General features: G+C 37.6%; 1 protein-coding gene across 2 annotated transcripts in view; it reads left to right on the forward strand.

Moving 5' to 3' along the window:
• LSAMP (limbic system associated membrane protein) overlaps positions 1-25,720 on the forward strand; it is a 637,666-nt gene that overhangs the window by 342,864 nt on the left and 269,082 nt on the right. For both annotated transcript variants that reach the window (XM_065876993.1, XM_065876992.1), the window contains exon 2: positions 8,666-8,898. In XM_065876993.1, coding sequence (XP_065733065.1) covers positions 8,666-8,898 — 233 coding nt within the window. The remainder of the gene's footprint in view (positions 1-8,665; positions 8,899-25,720) is intronic.

Here is a 25,720-nt window from a genome sequence, read left to right on the forward strand (position 1 = left end):
GAACCCAGATTTTGCCCAACAGACCTTAGCAGATCACAAAGTATAGCAGGGACCCGCTGTTGTCCTCTGTCCAGGCTACCCTGAAGAGAGAGTGTGGGTTCTGTCTGATCACGAGTGGCGAGGCATTTAAGACCTGAGCTCCCTAGGCACATGTATGCCACAAATGCTCTAAGAATGTTCCGGAGATGACATTAGAGCTTCAGTTTACATGGCTGCACTGTGAATGCTGCATCACTATCCTGCTTTCAATTGCTTATGGGCTTTAGAGGACCACCTATTGCCCAGAGGGACCAGACACAAGAGAACCTAGGCCCCTAAAAGGTGGTTTCCCTTGACATACCTGTTATTAAACAAGAAATTGAATTAGACAACAATATCTGGAGATTGCTGAATTTACCCCCAAGTGGGATTTTTACAGAACAAATGTCCAAGATTCAAATTATGAAAAGTAATGGGCACAAAAATTTATTAGGCTCTTCCAAAGCTCACTGGGTACTCTTAATACTTTAGCCTGTTTAATAATCACAATCATATGATAAGTAGTAATTATTCCTGTTTTGCTGAAGAAAAACACTGAAGCTCTTCAGTAATTGTGGACCCACTTAGGGCCAGGCACTGCTCTATATGTTTAAAATTAACCCATTTAAACATTACAACTGGGTAGTTGAATGAAAATGAAGTTTTCATTTTGCAGATGAGAAAACCCAGGCCCAGAGAGGTTAAGCAAGTGTCCCAAGATCACAGAGCAAGTATGTGATGGAGCTAGAATGCAGAGCAGGAAACTGGCTTCTCAGCCTAAACTTGTAACCACCCACCATGCTACATTTCTCGCTAAGCAACTTGCCTAAAGCTATTAAACTGCAGAATTCATGGCTTTTCCACCCCACCACTGACAAGAAAATGAGGAATCTTGAGTTATGGTGTGATTAGGGTGTTGAGTTATTTTCTAAAGGGACCAAGACTCTTCAAAAGAACCTAGAAGAGCCGTTTCCAACCTCTTATAAATACTCCTGGGACTGATCGGAACTCCAGCTGTGACTGGGCTAGAAATCAGTTTTCTCCTGGTCCCAGTTTCAAATTTTCCTTTTAGAATTTTTGTCTTTCTCTTTTCTTTGTAAATGTAGAGATGATACAGTTGATGTGGCAACCAGAGAAGCACAGATTGTCCTAGAATTGACCTTTGAGATGTACTTAACTCTTAATTTGGTAGTTCTGCTTCTCCTCTACTTGCCCCTCTCCTCACCTGCACCATCTGCATGGAATATGTGTTTATGCTCCTTCAAGAATATGAACCTGAAAATACAGTAATACATACATCATACATATGCATATATGAGAATGCATATATAGCTGGACAAGGTACTCCCTAGTGATAATAAGAGACAAAAAGCCTGTCTGGGGAGTACTTTTTTTTTTTTTTTTTTTTGCGGTACGCGGGCCTCTCGCTGTTGTGGCCTCTCCCGTTGCGGAGCACAGGCTCCGGACGCGCAGGCTCAGTGCCCATGGCTCACGGGCCCAGCCGCTCCGCGGCATGTGGGATCTTCCTGGACCGGGGCACGAACCCGTGTCCCCTGCATCGGCAGGCGGACTCTCAACCACTGTGCCATCAGGGAAGCCCTAGGGAGTACTTTTTATTCCACGAATGACACAGACTGTCCTGGCTTTACTGTTTGCCACTGTGGATTTTTTGGTTTTTGGTTTTTTTGCTCGTATAGATGATGAATTATTCTAACAGGTAGTAACCCGGTCTCAGAAAGGGTGCTTTGTCCGTATAGCACATGCAAATAACTAATGCAAATTGAGAATTTAAAGAAATACATGGTTGATCTGATACATATTTAGTGGATGTCATTCTATACAGAGATAAAGTTTTTGAATAATTTGAATAAATCACTATTTTCCTTATAGCCATCCCTGTATATGACTATTTCCTTTTTATCTACCATATTCTACCATGGGAGGGTATAAGCATAGATATTGTTTTACATCTTATGAAATGTTTCAATGTACATCACGTCATTTTATTCATAGAACTATGCTAAGATTTGTTCTAAGAGGATGGGGAAAGTATCATTAGCCTCATTTTATTTATGAAAAAACTAAGATACAGAAAGACTAAATGACTTACCTGTTTTCCAACAGGAAATAGACTGAAGGTCAGAACCAAAGTCAGTTACCTTCAGGAACTAAACAGTGTATGTCTTTTACCCTAACATGCCATCAATACTATGCAGATTACGGAATCATAGTGACCAGCAATAGATTCCCATGAATCGGATTCCTGTGCCTTACTACCTCTGTGTTCTCGCCTTTTTGAACATCCATCACTACTGTGTGTACATATATACGTGTGCATCAGGGGCTTGTACATGAATGTATACAAAGGACCGATGGTGGGGGAGATTATCCTATCATATAGATGCTTTCATTGTTAAATGGTGTTAATTGGACTAAAATTCAGGATGAATCTAGGAAAATAAACCATCATGAACCTAGGATCAGTTTCTACCTAAAGAAGTTTAAGAGAGCAGACATGCACAGGGCTAAGAGAACGAGGCCAAGAGAACAGGCAATGGTCAAAGCCAGAAGTCAAGTCTGAAAAGAAGTAGAGATGGGATCAAGGCAGCTAGAAAACTGAAACTTCTGCTTGCAGGAAAGGGAAGCAGGAGTGCCTGAGGGTCAGCAGTGAAGCCCCACAATTCTCTTATTTCTTTCTGAGTTTAATCTTAGAACATGGTAATAAAGGAGAGACGATCCAAAATGTTTGATGATTCAAAATTCTTTAAATTTGGCTTTTAACTAATTTGGTGTTTTTTAATGTGTTTGCATATGTGTTGCTAGACTTAATTATACTTAAAATAATATGATTAAGTCAGACTAACGACTTTTGACTCAGGAGAATTTGGGATATTTCTGATTATTTACTGCATCCTCTGCTTAGAACGTTTCCTGATGCCATGCTTTAATGCCGGGAATGCACCGCATTAATTTCCAGACCAAGTGTCTTTCCTTCTAGAGGGAAATGAGTCTATGTTAGTTTTTTTGATTCACTAAGGGTTTTATTTGTAGGGTTAAAGTTATAAAGCAAAAAGCCTCAAAATAACGGGTCAACGCACTCCTGAAGACTTCCTTCCCATCCATATCTTGAATCAATCCACATCTTACAAAAGAGAGAGAATCACAAATGTGAAAGAAATAGTAAAAGTTAATTTAAAAAAATAGCTTTTCTATGAATAAAGGCTAATTATTTCCTTAAAAAGTCAAATTTGCCCCAACTGAGTTGTTTGTCCCTTACCTGTCCTAAGTATTACTCACCCATTTTTATACATGGGGAAAAAACCCAAAACACTAAGGTTAAATGATTTCTCCAGCATTAATTTAGGAAGGAACTAAGTTATAGCTTTCTCCTGTACTATTAACAATGTACAAGAGTATAGTGTTATATAATTCAGATTCTAAAACACAACAAAGGGACATGATTCATTAACTACTAACTTACAAACAGGGTACCAGTAGACTTCATTGCAGTGTCTGTGTCATGAACTTATAATTCAAGGACTTTGCTGGTGGCAATTGAGTGCTTATAAATTAAGAAACATATGCTTATGAAAAAACAGTATTGCACTGTAGATGTTTGACATGTGCTTCCAGATATTTAAACCAAGAGACCAAGGTCTCACTCGGGGTTTTCAACTTCAAACCTGCCAACATTTTGAATGGGATATGTCTTTGTTGTTGGGCTGTCCTTTGCATTGTAGGATGTTTAGCAGCATCCTTGGCCTCTACCCACCAGATGCCAGTAGCAACCTCCCATTTCCAGTTGTGACATTCAAAAAATGTCTTCAGATATTGCCAAATAGCATCTGGAAGTACAGATTGCCCCCAGTTGAGACACCAGTCATCTAACTGTTCTTTCTTAATTGAAGAAACAAATCTCTCACGCATCCAGTTACACTTTCCCCAGTCCTTATAATTAAAAAGTATGAAGATAGATAGCTGGTGAGAAACTAAGCAAAATGTATTTATTTGTTATTCGTGAATAAATACCAGATTATACTCTTAAGAAGCAGAGGAAAGTTTGGATAAATTCTAATACTAACTTGTTCCATTTTTAGCAGCCAGTAATGCTTGTTAAAAATGAGATGTGGGGCTTCCCTGGTGGCGCAGTGGTTGAGAGTCCGCCTGCTGATGCAGGGGACACAGGTTCGTGCCCTGGTCTGGGAAGATCCCACATGCCGCGGAGCAGCTGGGCCCGTGAGCCATGGCCGCTGAGCCTGCGCGTCCGGAGCCTGTGCTCCGCGACGGGAGAGGCCGCAACAGTGAGAGGCCCACGTATCGCAAAAAAAAAAAAAAAAAAAAAAAAAAAATGAGATGTATCTAGTAGCAGTTGAACAGGATTAATATCTGTTAGCTGTGTATCACTTACATCAAGGATACACTGTCAGTAAGTATGCGATTAAGCTATCTATTGGTACACACCAAATTTAGCATTTCTTTTAAGCCTTCAATTATATTAACCATTCTGGAAGCATAATCCCCAGACTTAATGCAGTATGAGTGGAATTGTCAATGTACATATTTGTATAAGTGTGCATAATATACTTGGTGTAAAGTACTCACTGAGATCCGATGCTTGGGATGTTTATGGGTGCATTGATTTTTTGTGACCGTTTTATGGATTCAGATATACTGAACAGGGAAGTTAGAAGTCTGTTTGCTTGACTTTCCTGTTATGTTTTTAAAGCTGATTTTTAAAGAAAAATCATAGCTTCATGGTTAAGGTAAGTAACCCACCTGATATTTGTGGGTTCATGATTAAAGTGGGCAACTCACTAAATGTTTATCTAGTGCTTTACACGTCTTTTCACTGTTTTTCATGTGTGATATAGATTATTTAATTCCCAGGAATAATCTTTCTTCACTGGGAAGAATTTTTTCTCTCCTTTGATTTCATGTTAATGTCACACTCAATAATTGTCTTTAAATCTTCCTTATGTGTCTTATAATTTTAATCATTACTTAAGAAAAGTTAAAACGGTTATCACCTATCCTGCACCTATTAGATAATTAACAAATATTTGATAATTGATCTAATAGTAGTTTGTTAAATTCAGTTGATTTATTCCACATTTCAGCGAGTGCCTACTGTGAACACGGTGGGTTATGCTGTTGGCCCCATTAAGGTTCCATAGGTGAATTTTTGAGGGTCACTCTCACTAATAAACTTATGAGGAAAGATAAGTACAGATAACTGATTCAGTGTGGAGTACAAGGGGCTCATAAGAAGGAGCCAAGTAAAAGGATGGGACACTAATCAGAGGAGATTTCCTGGAGAGGTGACACTTTATATTATATCCCCATGTCCTCAGCTGCCTGCCAGAAATCCCACCTAGAGTGGACGGTCATTCTCTGCCCTCTCCTCTTGGCACCAACACCGACTCTCTTTACCGTGTAGTCCTTTCTAAATCCTGGAATGATTTGCCTACCCTGTGCTCCTGAAGGAAAGCTCGGGATTCTGTTAAATCCAAACAACACATAACAATACAGATTTTAAAAATGTATCTCTTTATCCTTTCCCTGCTTTGGCCAAAGCTGACCTTGAAGATAAAGTCACTAGGTATTTAGTTTTGAACTAGAATGTCTGGTACTGAAGCAGCGTTGTGGGTGAGGGATAATTCATTACCGTGTTACGATGGTGGGGCATGAGAATTCTCATCGACTCCACAGGCATGCCTAATGCGCGTTTAAGCCGCTTACCCTCTAGATGCAAGCTCCTGATGCTTATGGGCCAGTCAGTGCATGCTGGAACCTGGGTCTGCCTTTAGTCATCATTTCCTCATTTTTGAATACCTAGGCAGCTGTGACTACCCTATATGACTGGTTGTTTTCATTTAACAAACAAAAGTGCTACACTTTTGTGTAATTGAGACTATACTTTGACCATCTTTTTTCTTATGTGCACTTCTTATGGTTTAAAATAGTTGCCACCTTAAATCAAGATTTAAACATTTTTAACGTTAAAGTAATTCTGAAATTTTGAGACTTTTTGCTCAGTATGAATGTTCTAGCCATGTTGTAGAAAGATTATTTTCTAGTTTATATAGTTTATACTCTGAACTATTAACTACTTTAAAAAAGAGCCTTTAAATATCTGGAGGAATGGTTTCCTTTTGAAAAATACTACATTGTGCTCTGGTGCTTGGAGTTGGCTAATTGTGTTGAGTTAGCAAAAAGTGTGACTGTATGTGTGTATGTATATATTCTAGGGTACCTTTCACTTATTTGGAAGTAAAAGAGAAATTACAAAAAATAAATATGAATGAAACACAATGTAAAATAAGATGTCATGTAGATTATCACAGCAAAATTTCCACATTACGTATTGTTTTGGTACATGCATTTTTATGGGTCTGACAATTTTGCTGAAATAGTCAATTGCTTCTTTACATAAGATAGTCCTGAACTCTCTCAGAGAATAGCTCCGAATAATGATCTATGTGATAATTACAACTTTTCCAGAGACAAAAATTGCTAAAGTGTCCAAAAGACCCTAAAGATTCAACTTAGAAACTCTACCTTATACTGATAAGGAAATTTGCCCAGTTCATTAGTGGATGCCGTAAGGAGTTGGGACGGGAGGTGGAATATAGGTAACCATATGTCCTATTTCTGCATATATGACACTGTTAGTTTATGTGACAGGCATTTACCAGGGTCTATTTTACAGCAGATTAGTGTTTAGAGGTACCATAATGAATAAGACAAAATCTCTCTTTATTTGATATATAGGCTATATTTATGTAAAATATATTACATTTTTTTCAGGATGAACATGTTAGAGCCTTATTCCAGGCTAACCAGCATTCAAGGTTCACCTCTGTGCACTAGCATACCTAGTTACTGCTGTGTTGTGCTGTGTAGATGGTAAAAAAAATGCAAGGATAAACGTGATAGAAGACTTAAAATGCTTTTACGGAGAGAAATTTCCATTTTCTCAGTAGAAAAGAAAAACGTAGGAGAGCTACATCAACAACTTTATTTATGATCTAGAAGAAGACAGCAAATAATCTATGAATTGACTCATAACTGGGTCTAAGTTGAGAAGTGCCGCAGATACCACCAAGGACAGAGACATGATGCCACCAAAGAATAGAAGAGGAAAAGTAAAATTGAGTCTGGAGAGAAGCCGCAAGCATCCGTAAAGTTAGCTTTGCCCTCCTATTTAGAGGAGTTTTAAATTATCAAACATAATTAATCTCAATAATATCTGCATGGTAGAAAAACACATATTGGAGATACTAAACGATACCTTAATCCACCTATGTTTTTGAAAAGAAATAGGTGGAGAAGAAAAGAAAGACCTTTATATCATGGCACCCAAGTAATTAAATAAAATTCTCATGTTTACTAAAATATGCAATTCGCCCAAAAATAATGGAATAAGAAGGCCTTTTGTACCATGGGTGAGGTATTTTTAAAAGATTCGTCATTTCTCCTTCTTCTAAGAGAGATGAGTTGGCCTCTATGTCTTTACAGTGGTCAGCCCCGTGGATCATGCATCAACTTCCTGTGCATGCATGACTGTTTAGACCTGAGAGGAAACTTGGATTGGACTTGGTTTGGAAAATACAGGGGAACATGGAGTTTTGATTGTTCTGTTGTCATGCTCCTGGCTCCTTCTGTCCATCCCTCATGCCCCAGAGTACTGAGCAGCTGGCTGTGCAGCTGTGAACAGGGTCTGAGATAATCTCCCCGTGAGGCATACATAAGTCTTGCCAAAGGGATACAAAGAGAAGTTTTTTGCTTGATTTTTCCATTTCCAGATTCTTGCTAGAATTGAAGGAGTATGGTTTTCTCCATTAAACCCTTTTAGGTTTCTAAAATAAGTAGTTATTCAAATAAATATTTTTTTCCTTCATGTTTCTTGGAATAAGAACTACAAAATTAGTTTTTCCATCCACCATAAAAGATTGAATTCATTCTATTGCGCTAGAAATGCTGGTAGCAAGCTGTCTTGCCAGCAGGCAACCTACTGCCCTCAGCAGATGGAACCAGACTTAGGCAAGATGATACTAGCTTTGATTTTCTTGATACAATTCCTATCTACTTCCCCTTGGACCTGCTCACACGCTTCTCACTCCTGGGAGTGGGCATTCCAAACTTGGAAGGATCAGAAGCAAGTTCTGAAATTCAGTCTAATTCCTACAATAGTGGGGCATAACTTGAATCTACCATCACATAAGCCTTTAGGAAATACTAATGAAAGAATAAATGCAGTTCCAAACTGAGTACATATGCCACATGATCAATTGTCTAATTCTCAAAGTTATTTAAACAAATGGAGTTCTGTGAGAATGACCTTCTCCTAGACAAGAAGAAGATAACCCAGTGGGAAGTCAATATCCATTTAACTCTATTTTCCTGCATTACTCGTACTGATTATTGCCACACTGGGTATAATATAATAGCATCCATCCATTGGATGGTAATTAGATCTTAAAGGAGAAATAGCGACAGTATTTAGGACTCTAAGAAATGGCATAGCCAGGATTCATCCTGCACATAGTTATTTCTCTTGATTGGCCCTGTTGAATCAAATTGCATGGAGAGTGAATGCAGATCCGTGTATGGCTAAGGCTCTAATGTTGTTATTCTACTTTACCAGGTGTGTTGTAGAAGATAAGAACTCGAAGGTGGCCTGGTTGAACCGTTCTGGCATCATTTTTGCTGGGCACGACAAGTGGTCTCTGGACCCCCGGGTTGAGCTGGAGAAACGCCATTCTCTGGAATACAGCCTCCGAATCCAGAAGGTGGATGTCTACGATGAGGGTTCCTACACTTGCTCAGTGCAGACACAGCATGAGCCCAAGACCTCCCAAGTTTACTTGATCGTGCAAGGTAAGACAAAATAAGAAAAATGTGGTAAAGGAGAGGTGAGGCAGAAAATAATCATAACATACAAATACTCGAATAATCCTTTCTGAAATAAAAGAATACTTCCAAATGCGTTACGGCACTTCAGTATGTATTTTCTCTCCAAAAGGATAGACTTCAAATGAGAGAACTAAGGAGGATATAGAAAGAGAAGTCTTGCCACCGTGAGCCAATATCCTTGGTGAGAATATTTTCTTTTCGCCCTGAGTGTGAAAACACACAGCAAAGGCCACAGCTTTGTCCACAGGGACACAAGAACACACAGACTGCTCAGAACCATGTGAAGTGCACCTTATTATACTGTTAGGTACTGGATGCTTTTGCTGAAGATTTGATTTTTATCTGTCCTCAGTCTAAAGAATATCACTAATTATCTGTTTTAATGATGGTAAATGTTATTTGGAAAAATAAAAATTTCCAGAGGCCTTGACATCCTTTCAGCTGACTAGCTTTCTTTGTAGTTTATACCTCCATTTAATGGCAAGTTATTTGTGAGCAAGTGCAGTGATGGGGATCTGCAAAGTCATCAGGGATAATCTGCTTCCAGATTGGGGTTTCCAAGGGCACATCTGAGTCATGGTTTTACAGGATGAAAATCCTAAATGGCATATGCAAGCCCCCAAACTATAGCTCTCTTGGGTCCCTTTCCCCATAATAGCAGAATGAGAACAAAGCTGATCAGCTGTACAATTTTATTGCAAGTGGAGTCAAACTACCAGCAGTTTCAATGCATCTATCAGGAAGGATCTCAGCACTAACAAATATTAGGGCTGTGTTAATGTATTCTTGATTTATAATTTTATGTAAATTTAATGCAAATTAGGCATGGCCCTAGGGCTCCTGTCAAGATTCCAATGCAGTCAGTAGTATGGCAAAGTTTGGCTGTAGCTTCTATTAATGTGTTACGGAATTGATTATTGCAGCATTTAAATTATTGCTCTCCCAACTCCTCTGATTAATAGATTGAAACTGTTTGTTTGCTCTTTAGTTCTTCTCGGTCCTTGTTAAACGTTTCTTGTATTTTCTCCATTCTATTTCCAAGATTTTGGATCATCCTTACTATCATTACTCAGAATTCTTTTTCAGGTCGACTGCCGATTTCCTCTTCATTTGCTAGGTCTGGTGGGTCTTTGCCTTGCTCCTTCATCTGCTGTGTGTCTCTCTGTCTTCTCATTTTGCTTAACTTACTGTGTTTGGGGTCTCCTTTTCGCAGGCTGCAGGTTTGTAGTTCCCGTTGTTTTCGGTGTCTGTCCCCAGGGGCTAAGGTTGGTTCAGTGGGTTGTGTAGGCTTCCTGGTGGAGCGGACTAGTGCCTGTGTTCTGGTGGATGAGGCTGGATCTTGTCTTTATGGTGGGCAGGTCCACGTCTGGTGGTGTATTTTAGGGTGTCTGTGGCCTTATTATGATTTTAGGCAGCCTCTCTGCTAATGGAAACTGGAGCAAAATACATCAGAGACTGTCTGGTGCAGTGGCGGTTTAGTCATGTGAGCGCTATCTTGGTACATTTGCAATGGCTGACAGCTTCATTTTATTGCTTGTAAAAGGCATGTCTAGGGCTTCCCTGGTGGCGCAGTGGTTGGCAGTCCACCTGCCGATGCAGGGGACACGGGTTCGTGCCCCGGTCCGGGAAGATCCCACATGCCGCAGAGCGGCTGGGCCCGTCCGCTGAGCCTGTGCGTCCGGAGCTTGTGCTCCGCAACGGAAGAGGCCACAACAGTGAGAGGCCCACGTACCACACACACACAAAAAAAGGCATGTCTACTGACTTGCAAAGTTCCTATCACAGTCAAAGCATAGAATGCTTTCCTTGTAGTTTAGTGGAGAGCACTTGAGTTTCTTAATAAGAGACACCAGGGTTTGGATATCAGGCAGCCCATTTAAGTGTGTAAACATAACTACTGATGTGTACATATGTAAATGGATTAATTTATCAGCTCCCTCAAAACACAAGCACACACACACACACACACACATTCACACACACCTCAAAACAAAAGAAGTTCTATCTCATTTAATGGCAGAGGGAAGGGAGATAACTAGTTTAATTAAGGCCCCTTACCTTCACAGGCTTTAATATTATTGGAAAGCTACTAGAGAATGTGTATTGTCCTATATTGAATAACACTGGGCAATCTGAGTATTACATTCCTTGGTTTCTAGATGAGGAAACAGAAGTTAATTAGATTTACGTTAGTGGCTACAGATCACACAGAGAGTTCAGGGAGCAGTTTGGAGCCAAGCAGACCAGGAATCAAATTTGAAGCACTTTCTACTGGAATGGAAATTTTTTTGCTATGACTTTTTAAGAACTACCAGATTTATATTTGTCTGAGCTCTTAGCGCCAAATGCCCAAAGCCCTTCCTCCTGTTTTCTTATGCATGTAGCACTTTTATAGCTACAAACACAGCCGTCTTGAGAGTTAGAGCTAGAACTAGGTTAGATCATACTGCTTATACCTTCATACCATGTCAGCACAAGTGAAATTAACTTAAATGTAACTTAATATTAAGTTATTAAATTTAACTAAATATTAAGGGATGGAGAAGGACCTATAAAATACCAGGTACTGTTCATTCATTATTTCGTTTGATTCTAATAATATTATTATTCAGTGGGTGTTAATAACTTTACTGTAAATGTGAAAAAGCTTGAAATTCAGAAATCATAAGGAGTGTCCAAGGCTGCCTGTTGGCTTAGGAAAGAGTTTCAAACCCATATCTGTTTGATTCAAGATATTATAGTGTTTTCTTTTTAACCATATTGCTTTAAAAGAAAAAAAGGGTGATAGGTTGTCTCCTCCTTAAGCCTGAGTTAGGAAGGAGGATTTTTTGGACAATTATATGGATTCTGGCATTTGATATTTCATGCCAGATGGCTGATTCGCTTCCCCTTAGGACAGCCAACTTCGTGATTATGTCAGTTGGTCCACCCCTTCATGCTGCTTGTTCACACTGCTTCCTACTCTGTGCCTCAACTCTACGTGTTTTCACCACATCAAAGATGCTGCCATTCTTCTTTCCTCCAATTCCACAGCACCTTCCTTCAGAATATAAGGGTCTTTTGAATTTTTCAAGTTCTTCCTGGCTCACCATACATGGTTTCTGCAACTCCCACTTAACTAGTCATTAAATAAATACTGTATTCTTTTTCTTTGCCCATTGGTGAGGCCACCTTTAGCTCAAAGATGCTGTGAGATATTCCTGCAGTTAAGAAAGCAGGCTTCAAATCTCGGTTTTCCTTCTTGCTACTTAAATAAATTTGGGGGTAAACCACTTGATTTCTCTAAGGTTCCGTTTTGTCCTATGTAAAATAGAGATAAAATTAAAATTTTAAACCCTCCTTAATGAATTGTAAGGATTAAATTACATGATTATGTAAGCCCCTAGCCTAGTGTCTGGAGATCATGAGTTCTCACCCAATAAGATGATGATGGTGATGATGGTGATGGTGATGGTGATGGTGGTGGTGTTGATGTTGATGATGATGATAACCACTGTGAACAACCACGCTGCTGCTGCTGCTGCTTGAGTGTCTCTCTCATGAGGCTCGCTTTTGCCCGAGGTGCTACCCAGAGTCTAACAACTCCTTCCACCCATTGCCTGTTACCCTTGCAGAAGGCTCTTTTAGCTGTTATTCAGGTCCCTGTCCAGGCCATTTTCTTCAGTTGTCCTCTTGCTTAGCATCCAGTCTTTCGCTTTACTTCTTTAGGATTTTAAAGGGCTTCTTCTTAGACCAGCATCACCTTTAAGTTTTTAGCTACATTTATTAAGGATGTCCGAGGACAACATGCAGCATGCATCAGCAACACATAGAGGGTTTTTGTAAAATTCCATTTTAGATTTGGTGGCTCTCCCCCATCCCAGAATTTCTGACTAAGTAGCTCTGGGGGTAGGGCCTGATAATTTGCACTTCTAACACATTCCCAGCCGATACTGATGCTGCTGCGGCAGGGACCATACTTAGAGAACCACTACTTTAAAAGAAGTATGTACCTTAAGAATATCTGGGGGAATAATCCTGCATAATTTCATTCAATTTCAGGTAGTGTTAAGTGTTACACCCGCCAATATTCCTAAAACTAATCTTCTTGGGCATGAGACAGGAAAGGTAGATTGATAAATACCTTAACTTTCACGATAACATCTTAGGCCCTCTACGGCTTCTTACCTAGCCTAGTCCCGTGGAAAGAAAATCGCCTGTCCCCAAACTTAATTTTCAGGTATCAAAGCTGAAAAAAAAGGTTGAGACATGAAACTTCTCTAGACTTCCAAAATCTCAAATTTATAAATGTTTAGGTGTTTGTCCCCCACGTTTCTCCTGCATCCCATTTCCCCTGGAAGCTTACTTTCCTTTTTACATATTCCCACCACATTAGTGACTTTTCAACATCTCCAATATTTTCTCTCTTATTTTGGTGACTATTTTTCAGAGAGAAAGTAAGTTTTTTTTTCTTTTTATCAGTTCAAGAGGATCATTACACACAAAATAACCTGTGTTGAAATAAATATGCTGCATGGTCCGCTAAACTCAATCTTTAGCTGAATGACATCTCCAAACATCTGCCTCACGAGGAACACAGGTGAAAGTTCTGCATCAGCAAATACACAAATCAATAATGACCTTTGGGATCACTTGTGATTAGTGATAGTAACTGTTGCATCTGTGGAAGCCAAGTCTATTCAAATATACACATTCATTTGAGATACTTAATAAGTGATGAGACCCATTTCTAAAGTCAGATATTTTGGTTCCTACACCACCTCCTTTACAGATTCTAAACTCAAAGACTGAGAAAACATTACCCTTAACTTCAATAAAATAAACAGATTCCTCTGGCATCTTTCCCATTAATAATGTCCATTTCTTCTCCATAGGTTACCCTCCAATGATGGCCTTCTTTTTCTGATCATGCCACAGATGGAGGCACTTGTGTTAAGGCAATATTTCTTTTCATCTGATCCTTACATAAACTGCAAAAAAAGTCAACAGTTTGGTGTATTATACTTTTCAAAATGCCGATTCCTGAGAACCACTTTCAGAACAATTGAATCAGAAGCCTTAGGAATGCAGACAGAATTTGTGAATACATTATGCTCTGCAAGCGATTCAGATACACGTGGAAAAACCAAGAACTACTGTTCTAGAAATCTAAGCAATCAATGACGGATTTGATGCTGCCTGCCTGCTCATTTTCCCATATGACATGGCATCAAATTATATCTAAAACTCTGCAAAGCAGGTACTAGGGCCTTGTAATAGAAGAATTAAAAGTAAAATAAAATAAACCTGTGTACTCATTGAAAACAGAGATTAATCTCAGCTTCCTGAGCCCTGGGGGAAGTGGCTTCAATATTCTTTTTACCTGTAACAATAAGAATCTCCATGTGTGGAGGTCCCTTAAAACACTAAAAATAGAATTACCATACGACCCAGCAATCCCACTACTGGGTATATACCCTGAGAAAACCATAATTCAAAAAGAGTCATGTACCAAAATGTTCATTGCAGCTCTATTTACAATAGCCAGGACATGGAAGCAACCTAAGTGCCCATCGACAGATGAATGGATAAAGAAGATGTGGCACATATATATATGCAATGGAATATTACTCAGCCATAAAAAGAAACGAAATTGAGTTATTTGTAGTGAGGTGGATGGACCTAGAGTCTGTCATACAGAGTGAAGTAAGTCAGAAAGAGAAAAACAAATACCATATGCTAACACATATATATGGAATCTAAAAAAAAAAAAAAAAGGTTCTGAACAACCTAGGGACAGGACAGGAATAAAGACGCAGATGTAGAGAATGGATTTGAGGACATGGTGAGGGGGAAGGGTAAGCTGTGACAAAGTGAGAGAGTGGCATGGACATATATACACTACCAAACGTAAAACAGACAGCTAGTGGGAAGCAACCACATAGCACAGGGAGATCAGCTCGGTGCTTTGTGACCACCTAGAGGAGTGGGATAGAGAGGGTGGGAGGGAGACGCAAGAGGTAGGAGATATGGAGATATATGTATATTTATAGCTGATTCACTTTGTTATAAAGCAGAAACTAACACATCATTGTAGAGCAATTATACTCCACTAAAGATGTTAAAAAAATAAATAAATGGTAGAATTCACCTGTTGGGGGAAAAAGAATCTCCATGTGTATGTGAATACAGTGGGCATCCTGTCATGATGATATTTTTTTTAATGTGAGTCTTATTTTTAAATATCTCATTTACCATACCTTACAACATTTATCATATTTTCAATTTATTTATTATATTGTTCTTGAGTCTGGTACCCATACTAGAGTGGTAATTTCCATGTTGAGTCTTTTGCTCTCTTTTAATGCTATTCTAATTTGGTTAACAATTGTTTTCAAAACGGCCTAACCTGCATATACTAAAATTGGAGATAATTTTTTCAAAGCGTTTTGGAGTTTTTGAAATGCATTTCTTAGTTAATAGTTAAATTTCACTATAATATTAAATAGACTCCCAGAAATTTTTCTCATCACTATGACTCAAATCACACACATGGATTGTGAGAATCTCTCCGTTGCTTGTAGGGAACTGTATTGCATAATTACCTTAATTAAACCAATATAACTATGGGAAAAAATATGAAAGTCGACTCGTAAGACCAGACACGACACATTAGGTCTTTCTTTTCAAATTCCGACACCTAAAACACCACATTTCCTGTATCTCTTTAATCCTGTAATATTCATATTGGCTTACAGTTGTCTGTAGATTCCTTCTTAATTTAATAATTGAAAATTCAAATGTTATGAAACATTTAATTTTTTCATGATTACTAGTCTAGAACTTACTGTTTCTAAGATTTAAATTCTTGGGTGCATTTTATAATCCTAATTCTGACCAAAATCTACTACCCAGAACTCCAAGCAGCTGTCCTTTTAATCTCTTTCTTCTTTCCTTCTTTCATAATTTCCTTTGTTCTCCCTTCCCTTCCATCCTTCTTCTTTTCCTTCCTTAATTAGCATCATGTTGCATTGATTATTTTTTCAATAACTTGACATTGCCTACAAAATTTCATACCAAATGTTTGCCACTGCATTCAACTTAGCCTGGAGCTCTATACGTGTTTTAAACGTTCTAATGAAATAAAGAATTCAAAACCTTCTTTAGTTAGATTTTATCTGAGGGTTAATTCTGTTGATTATTGAGAATCTTACTGATTACCTGGAATTTTCATTTGGATTTTACGTGCTGAAGTCTACTAATTTTCCTGCTCTTCAGCTTAATTTTTCAGACAGTAGCCTCTTGATTGGCTGTTAATAGGTCAGGTTCAGACTTTAAGGACATCACTATCCACATCAGCAGTCAGACAGCCGATGTAATGGGAAGAAGTGAAACTTTGCGGCTAAAATATTTGAGAATATTACCTCATGTAGTTTTAATTTGATAATTTGATAGTCCTCCTGTAGGAAGGACTTCAAGTCTTGTCTAAATCAAGCCCACCCACTCATAATTAATTGCAGTCTCCAAGCTCTGTATATGTATGTATCTGCAGTCCACCTTTTAGTTATTAAAATAAATCCACTATTAACATCCATATACTTTCTGCTCTAACCTACATTTTGTCTTTCTTGAAGATGAGAAAAATAAGAGAAGACAGACAAAGTTATTTTAGTACCCAGAGCTGGCTCAGTGTAAAAACACAGACTCCGTGAATGGAAGACACAGACCAATGAATGTTCAGCTGCATTCAAAGATTCAGTATATTCTTGAATCATTACACCAATAAGGATTTTAATACTTTCTGGTCAGAATTTTGATGGTGATTAGGAAGAATTTGGGAGTAGGCATTTATTCTGTATTGGATCTGCATCTGCTAGATAGTTGAGCTACATCCAGTCTATGCCACAGTTATTTTTACTTATATTTACATGATATCTATGTGGCTACTCACAGATGTGCTAGTTTTTACACAGACATTTTACCTATTAAGATAAGGAAAGCTACTCTTTCAAATATTTTCAAATAGTACTGTAAGCTACCATAAATTATCATCATCTATAGCATTTATGTTTGCTATACATTACCAAAAGGAACCCCCCCAAAACAAAAAGCAAAACAAAAAACCCCATGTACTCTTAAAAATCTTAAAGGCAATTTTTTGAATTCATATATCTAAAAGTCAAGAAAGATGGCATATATATATATTTTTTCAATATACTGGTACTTTCATCATTTTCAGTTTGCTATAAAGAGGTAACATATTTTTGGACAATGAGATGATTTTTCTTTAAAATTTGTCAAATCCTAGGTCTGCCTCAGTGACAGATAAAATATGCAAAAGACAATAAGTCCCCCTTCCTTCTTTTTGGTGAAAAAACTATTATGCAAGCTGGAGTACAGTGGGAAAGCAGCCCCAACCTGCACCAGGATCTATCCAAGGAGGGTTTCTAAGGGGATACAACCACTACAGTGCCCAGGGACCACAAAAGAAGGGCATCTGAGTGGGGAGGCAGTCGTGGAGGGCTAGGACCTTGGCTACATTTAGGAGAGTTGAGCAAGTTAGTAAATATATTGAGGATAATGATAACTGGTTTCTTATTATTGGAGAAAAGAAGTATAAATATGGAAAAGGGAAAGCTAAAATGAGCCCTGTGGTGTTGGATTGAAACTGGAGTTATAAGTGTTTATTCATTGAATTTTAATAGAAGATGGATACCTAGAAAGAAAGAAATATAGATTAAATGTGTATGTATATTTCCTAGCTTCACACATTGAGAGCACTTACACACTAGTAGCAATGAGCATACCTATCCTCCAGATGTTGGTTTTAAAATATCACTCTCTACGAAAAGGAACAAGTGCTACTAGAAGAGATAGATGATTCCAGGGCTGGGGTGAGGAAGGAACAATGTGAGTTTGGAGCATCCTTTGTGCCAGAAAGTAAGGTAGTCCTCAAAGAAAAATAAGGTATGTCCAGAGTACACAGAAACCAACTTGAAATGGACTTCCACTGACCAATTCGGGGACAATTTGGGTATTGAAATAAATGATAGCAATACATTATAATATTGATAGTAATAGAAATTAAACGATAGTTATTAAATAAAGAGAATATAAAACTCTTCCTTATAATAGAATTTCAACTAATAAATGTAGAAGGAATGATGGAATTGAAAATTATTTGGCAATAATTGCAGAAATAATTCATTCAGGCAAGAAACATCAATGGATTCTAAAACTAGTAGGTAAAAGTGAAATGAGGACTGAGATTTTTACATAATCTCTAAGTAGCTCCCCACAAAGTATTCATTACAAATTGCAAAGGGAAAAAAAGAATTAAAGAGGCTAAAATGTAGAGAAATCTAGCTGACATCAAAGTTAACATTACAAGTAATGGGACAAATTGGCATCATGTGCCAAACGATAGGATACAATGAGCAGAATACAGCATCACTTCTGTGATATTTCTATCAAAACCTGAGTCTAAGCATAAGAAAACATTGGGCACACCCAAATGGAAGGACGTTCTATAGAAAGACTGGCCTGTAATCTTCATAAATGTCGAGGTCATGAAATTCAGAAGAGACAGAAGAAATGCCCTAGTTTATCATAATATGATACTGGATATAATATGTTATCTTAAACTGGATCATTTTGCTAGGAAAGACTTTATTGGGACAATTGAGAAAACTTGAACAGAGCCTCTGGGTGAAGAGTATATGGGACTTTGTATTGATCCTGTAATTTTTCTGCAAATTTGAAATAAATTTAAAATAAAACTAAAAACAGACACAGTAATAGTTAAGGTGAGTATCAGGATTAAATATTAGTGAATAAAATTCAAAATTATATTAAATATTATCTAATCAAGCAGGATTTTTTCTAAGCATAATTCCTTATAAAGAAATATATGAATAAAATATATTACATCAAACAAAGGAGAAAAATCATGAGATAATCCCAATAACCAACAAAAATGCATATGATATAATTCAACCAGTCTCTATTCTCGATTTTATTAAATACTCACAAATTTCGTGAACTAATTATAGAGGATGTCTTTTTTTATTTCTTTTTGCGGTACGCGGGCCTCTCACTGTTGTGGCCTCTCCCGTTGCGGAGCACAGGCTCCGGACGCGCAGGCTCAGCGGCCTTGGCTCATGGGCCCAGCCGCTCCGCGGCATGTGGGATCTTCCCGGACCGGGGCACGAAACCGTGTCCCCTGCATCGGCAGGTGGACTCTCAACCACTGCGCCACCAGGGAAGCCCCGAGAATGTCTTTTTTAACATGGGAAAAAGATGGGTAGCCTCAACAGCAATTAATTCAGGAATAAGGCAGGAATACCAACAATCATTATTATTATTTAACATTATTCTGGAGGTTCTGCTTAATGCAATGGGACAAGAACATAAAAAGATTTAGTTGTAACTAACACAACATTGTAAAGCAACCATATTCCAATAAAACTTAATTTAAAAAAATAAAATAAAGCTAATCTGCAGAAAGAATATAAAAAATTTAGTTGTGGGAAAGGAGAAAAGAAACTTAACTATTTTTCCAGCTAAAGTGATTACTAACTTAAGAAAACACTCATAAATTAATGACCAAAAATATTAGCACTAATAGCAGTTTGATAAGTTGTACAGTTATCTGAAGAAACATGTAAAATCAATAGTTTTTATATTTGCTTATAATAAGCACTTACAAAATATATTATAAAATGCCCATTTAGAAAGCTTTAATGGTATAAAGCATTTAAGAATAAATTAAATAAACAATATGGAGAACCTAAAAGCAGAGATTGATATCACTTTACTTGGCAGGAAAGGGCTTTTTTTGTTTCTTTTGTTTTTGTTTTTTGGTCTGTTTTGTTTTTGTTGTTGCTTTAATGGAAAGAAAATACTTCATTCTTGAATGGCAACACAAATAATATGAAGACAACAATTTTCCCCCAGATAAATATAATTGTTTTTATATATCTAAAAATTACTTTGAGGGATTTTTGATTGAAATTATGCTAAGTTTATCAAATTAATTATAAAGAATAAGTGAGCATAAATAGCCAATACACTTTTTAAAATTGTTTTATTGGGGGCAGGAAGACTTCTAACCTACTTCTAGGTACTAACAGATTTTGTAAAGCTAAACTTATCAAAAGCTGTGTATTTTTGATTTAAGAATGACCAAGTCTGTGGATATAAATGAAATGCATAAAACACTACCACATATACCATACATTAGATCCAGGTTTTTTTTAAATCATGGAGAAAGTGTGATTATTCAACAGATGGTTTTGAATAATTAAAGAAAAAATAAAATTATATTTTTACTGAACAACCACTCATGTAAATTAATACCAGATCCCTTAAAGATTTAAAAACAGAAAATAAAGGAAAAGGAAAACTGACACTTTTATAACTCCCTGTTGAGAGTGTAAATTAGTGGAAACTTTGCATAGGGGAATGTAGGGATGTCTGTCAAATAAAGGAAAAGCCTAAAAGAGCCATCAATAAATATGTATCTGAACAGAGTGAGGAAAGCTTTCTCAACATAAAAACAAGTAAAAAAAAGCATAAAGAAAAAATAAATAAATACATATATAAATATCTAAAATTAAGAGGAGGGGTAAAGCAATTTAAAAACAAAATATGTAACAGATAAAACCTTAATGTCATTGGTATATGAATAGATTTCAACAGATCAATAAAGAGGAAAAAAAATCAATATGGAAAATATGACTAAAATTTGTTGAAGGACATAAATAGGCAATTTACAAAAGGATCCTTGAAAATAGCAAACATCTGGAAAACCTCACTAATAATCAAGGAAATGTAAAGTAAGACAGTAATAAATTATTATTTTTAAACCAATAATATTGGGAAAGTGTTAATAGAATGTGGCTAACCAGAATTAGCAAGTCAGTAGGAAAACTGACACTTTTATATTTACCTGTTGAGATTGTAAATTAGTAGAAACTTTGCTAGGATAATGTAGTGATGTCTATCAAAATTTTTAACTATATTTGTATCATTTGACCTAGTAATTCCATATCCGTGAATGTGTAGAAAGAAAATCCTCTGAAACACAAACACGGATTTTTGTACAAAGTGGTCATCACAGAACTATTTGGTTGGCCAAAAAGTTCGTTTGGGATTGCCATGTTATGGAAAACCCGAACGAACTTTTTGGCCAACCCAATATTTTAAAATAAATTCTGGAAAACACCTGAAATACTCAGATTAAGGAATGAGGAAGTAAAATTGGGGTCATTTCATAAGAAGAAACACTATCATAATGGACATGAGAATGACTGCCCAACATTCAAACCTCTTCCCTGTGATTAGGAATTTCCCTCCTTTCAGTACTGTTGGAATGCAGACATTACCACCCAGAGTAAAAACTGAAATGAAATTCAAATACCCTCAAAACAGGGGCTTGGTAATGAGATCCAGGCCTTGAAACTCCACTGCACCTGCCCCAGGCTCAGAATTATTAATAGACATTATTGATACAAGAAACGCAGGACCAAAGAGAATCTGTTTAGGCAATTGGTGGCATCCACAGTGAGTTTATCTAGGAATGGCCATATCACTAATGTTTCACTAAGGCCTGGATCTAGGGCCATGTTGGTGGTGGTGAGAGCTGTGTCACCTCATGTTTACATTCACCAGCAGTCATGCCCCCGGCCCCATAAAACTTTTTGGGCATGATTCTGGTTTCGCACACTTCCGAGTTGCAATGACAGGCACAAGACAGCCAGAGGTGTTTTCTGTTTTTTCCAACTAAAAATTCTGATTTATGCATCTAAGCAGCTATTAACTATCATACTTTATAAGACATGATTTATAAAACATTTTATTATACAATAAACATATTTGCAATGTATGGTTAATTGAAGTGGCAGGTTACAAAACAGTATAATCTATAACCTCAGTTTTATAAACTATAATAAATATACAACTGCATATGCATTCATACATCCATTGGAAAAGAAGATAGAATGAAATATACCAAAATAGTTTTTACATTAATTTTTCGAATGTTGTTTTTTTTTTGCTGTACATGGGCCTCTCACTGTTGTGGCCTCTCCCGTTGCGGAGCACAGGCTCCGGACGCGTAGGCTCAGCGGCCATGGCTCATGGGCCCAGCCGCTCCGCGGCATGTGGGATCTTCCCGGACCGGGGCACGAACCCGTGTCCCCTGCATCGGCAGGCGGACTCTCGACCACTGCGCCACCAGGGAAGCCCTCGAATGTTGTTTTTATAGGTAAAATTATATTATTTAGTTTTCAAATTTTATTGTGTGAGTGCATGCATTATATCTGGAAAATCGTTATATAATAAATTAAAATAATAAATTCATGATTATTGGAAGGACAGGCTTTCATAAAATTTTTTAGAGAGCAAAATTTCTCTTCGGCAACTTCTGGTGCCATTTTATTTTCCTTTTTATTTATTTTTTCTCCTTCAACCCTCCATTATTCTCTCACCTAAGTGTTCTTCAATCTTTTCTTTTTTCTATGGTGGAAGCAGTCGTAAAATCATTATTCTAAAATGATAAGGCCTTAATTTCTTACACCTTGCAAAGATATATTCTGTCTAAAAGAGATACAAAGATAATGCTACACACACACACACACACACACCAATTACAAAGTGTTGGGGAGGAGGAAAAAAGACAGATTTTGTGTGAGAAGGACTTTGTCAATTTCCTCAGATCAAGAAAGTTGTAGCATAAACATTTTCCTGCATAAAATTTCTAAGTCCCATCCTGATTTCAAAACAAAACATAACAAAAACAAAACAAAACAAAACAAAAACCCTTCTCTCTGGATTTCCTGGATGCCACTTTAATGGTGTACTTGTTTCATTTTCCTGTTTCCCCAGGCTGGAGTCCACAGTCTGGCATTTCGGTGGCCTCCTTACTGGCACCCTAAATTCCAGTCTATTTGATCTTATCTTGTCTTAACCTCTCCAGCCCCTACTGATGAGTAACTTCCATATTTCTTTTCTCCCTCTCATCTAAAGGTGTATAGGAAATGGGATGTTATAACATTTAATTGAGTATGCTACAAAGTCACGCTAACCTCAGCTGATTCTTCATGTTTTTTGGAAATCCCTCCATACATTACTTGCTGATTTTCAACTCAATTGCTTAAAACAGCTTTTCCTAGTCTTCTCATTTTGTATTTATGACCTCCCACTGCCCCTGCTTTTTAAAGAGCCAGTCTTCTTCTGTCATTCTCTTTGACTTCTAGTTAGGCACACTACTAAGGATTCTCTTTTTTCTTGCAATTTCTTTCCTCCTTATTTCCTGAAATAATGCCCTATTCTAGTGTTCCTTCTGTCTCTCAGACTATGTCATCTTGAAATCCTCTAGGTGTATGATCTTCATATTTCTGTATGTTTCACGAGAGCTATGCTTGCTTCTTCTTCATTTCCGCATTTTGTCCATCAATGACCTCATCTTTGATGTGACAACTGTATAGTTTGATTCCATTAACAGCCTTGCCCTTTTTGTGGGGGAGGGAAATCCTACTGTAGAAATACTTTGTAAATGTTTCTTTCTCTCTTCGTATTTATTGTGTTCAAGTCAAAATTAATCTTTCCCCCAAAGCATCTTCTCCTCTTCCTTCTGATTTCCTCATTTCTGATGATGGCTTACTTGATCTCCCTGAAAACAGGGCTATTTCTAACTTCTCCATCCCCGTCTATCTCTTCCATTCAATCAGTCACACATTTTGTGAATCATGTTTTCTTACCTTCTCTAATTTAGCCCATCATTACCTCTTTCCTATAATTTTTTTTCAAGAAAAGTTGTACCTCTTGCTCCCACTTTTCTGTATTCTAAATTGTCCTATCACTTCTAGATATCTGTGAAATATAGCCCTGATATTAACATTCCTCATCTCAAAATCTTTCAGCTTCTCACAGCTGCACACAGAATAGTCTAGCCCGGAATGATTTTTCCCAACGTATTATTCCAAACCAATTTCTCCCTATGTGCGTATTCGATCCCTGGACAATCAAACTCTTCCCCAAAGTTGTGAAAGTAGAGTTAGGCAGGCATGGAATGTGAGAAGGGGTATTCCAGGCAGAATTAGGGCATATGGCCAATGAGCTGGACCATGGTGAGTAAAGAGGGATGGGAAACAAGGAGACAGCAAAGTTACATGGAGCCTTGCAGGTACGCTAGGGCTTTTGTTTTCCTTTGTTTGGGGCAGGGAAATGTGTGGATATTCCAAGTGTGATAGAAATCAATTGAAGATTTTAAGCTAGAGAATAACATGTTCCCAAAGAGGTGTTAAAAATCACCGTGTGCCCTCTATGTGGAGTGGTTTCTACAGATCATGGCTCATTTGAGCTTACCATCCACAGGCAAGCTCTCTCTTCTCTAACACTAGAGGTACTTTATTTCTCTTCAAACACATATCGCATTTCACTTTATAACATGGCTATTTGAATATACATCTTATCTTCCACCATTCACAGACTGTGCTTTGTTTCTCTTTGAAACCACATAGAACTTCAGAAAACAGAAGGTTCAGAAAGTACTGGATGATGGATTAATGGTCTTACTTTCTAACAGAAACATCCAGGTTCACAGGGGAATAACGTCCCCGTTCACACTGGATGATGAAATCATGTAAAGAATGTTGAGTTGATGAAAATCCTAGTCTTTATTCACTGTGATTCTTCATCACCTTACCTTTGTATGGAAGGAGCAAATCTTTGTAATTATCTGTACCCTATTCCCTCTGTCTTTGAAACAGCAATAAATCTCTTTGAAGCAATAAAACTTCTTTACAAGGGGTGTAATAAACATCACCCAACTAATAATTATTGAGTACTTTAAGTTTTCCTAAGAAAAATATCAGTTTCTCTTCTAGTATTTGCTATGATGAAAAAATGTTAAATCTGAAATAAAACATGATTTTCTATCAAGTATCTAGTCAGAGGAACTGTACCAGGCCTACAAGTTAACAAAAATGAGAACATTTCAGATAGTTCCAAGGCAGAAGAAGAGGGGTAGGTATAACTTTACTGAATGCTGATTGGTTGCTGAACAGATAATGATTTATGGCACATTTTAAATTATGCTTCTGGATGGAGTGGTTTATGAAGGGGGAAATGGGATTGTTCTTTAATATCCTGAAGGATCTGAAAACGTATGCAACTTTCATTGATCTGCTCTCAGCTGGATAATATTGCTATTTAGAATCGATGATGTATTTACTTCTCTCGGAATGCCTCTATGGTTGTAAACCATTCTTTGTTGTCTGTTGAGAAGTAAATTTCTTATTCATTTTCCCATTAAACTGGAGTTTCCATAGACTTTGGGGGTACCATAGGTTTGTAAATATGTACTATATACATATATATATATATATATTTTTTTTTTTTTTCGGTACGCGGGCCTCTCACTGTTGTGGCCTCTCCCGTTGCGGAGCACAGACTCTGGACGCGCAGGCCCTGCGGCCATGGCTCACGGGCCCAGCCGCTCCGCGGCATGCGGGATCATCCCTAACTGGGGCACGAACCCGTGTCCCCTGCCTCGGCAGGCGGACTCTCAACCACTGCGCCACCAGGGAAGCCCTGTACTATATATTTTCATCCTCCTCCCCATTCCACTTTCATTTCATAATCACTCTGATAATCATTTCAGGGTCTAGAGTTTTCTGGGACGATAGTCTTCAATAGTCTCTTTAAAAAAAGTGAACAAACTGCTAAACTTTGCACATTTTCATTATCCAAATCCCAGAAGAATCTTTCCTAATAATTTTTTAATAAAGAGAAATGAAACATT

The sequence above is a fragment of the Phocoena phocoena genome, chromosome 4, assembly GCF_963924675.1.
Source record: "Phocoena phocoena chromosome 4, mPhoPho1.1, whole genome shotgun sequence".
NCBI lineage: Eukaryota > Metazoa > Chordata > Mammalia > Artiodactyla > Phocoenidae > Phocoena > Phocoena phocoena.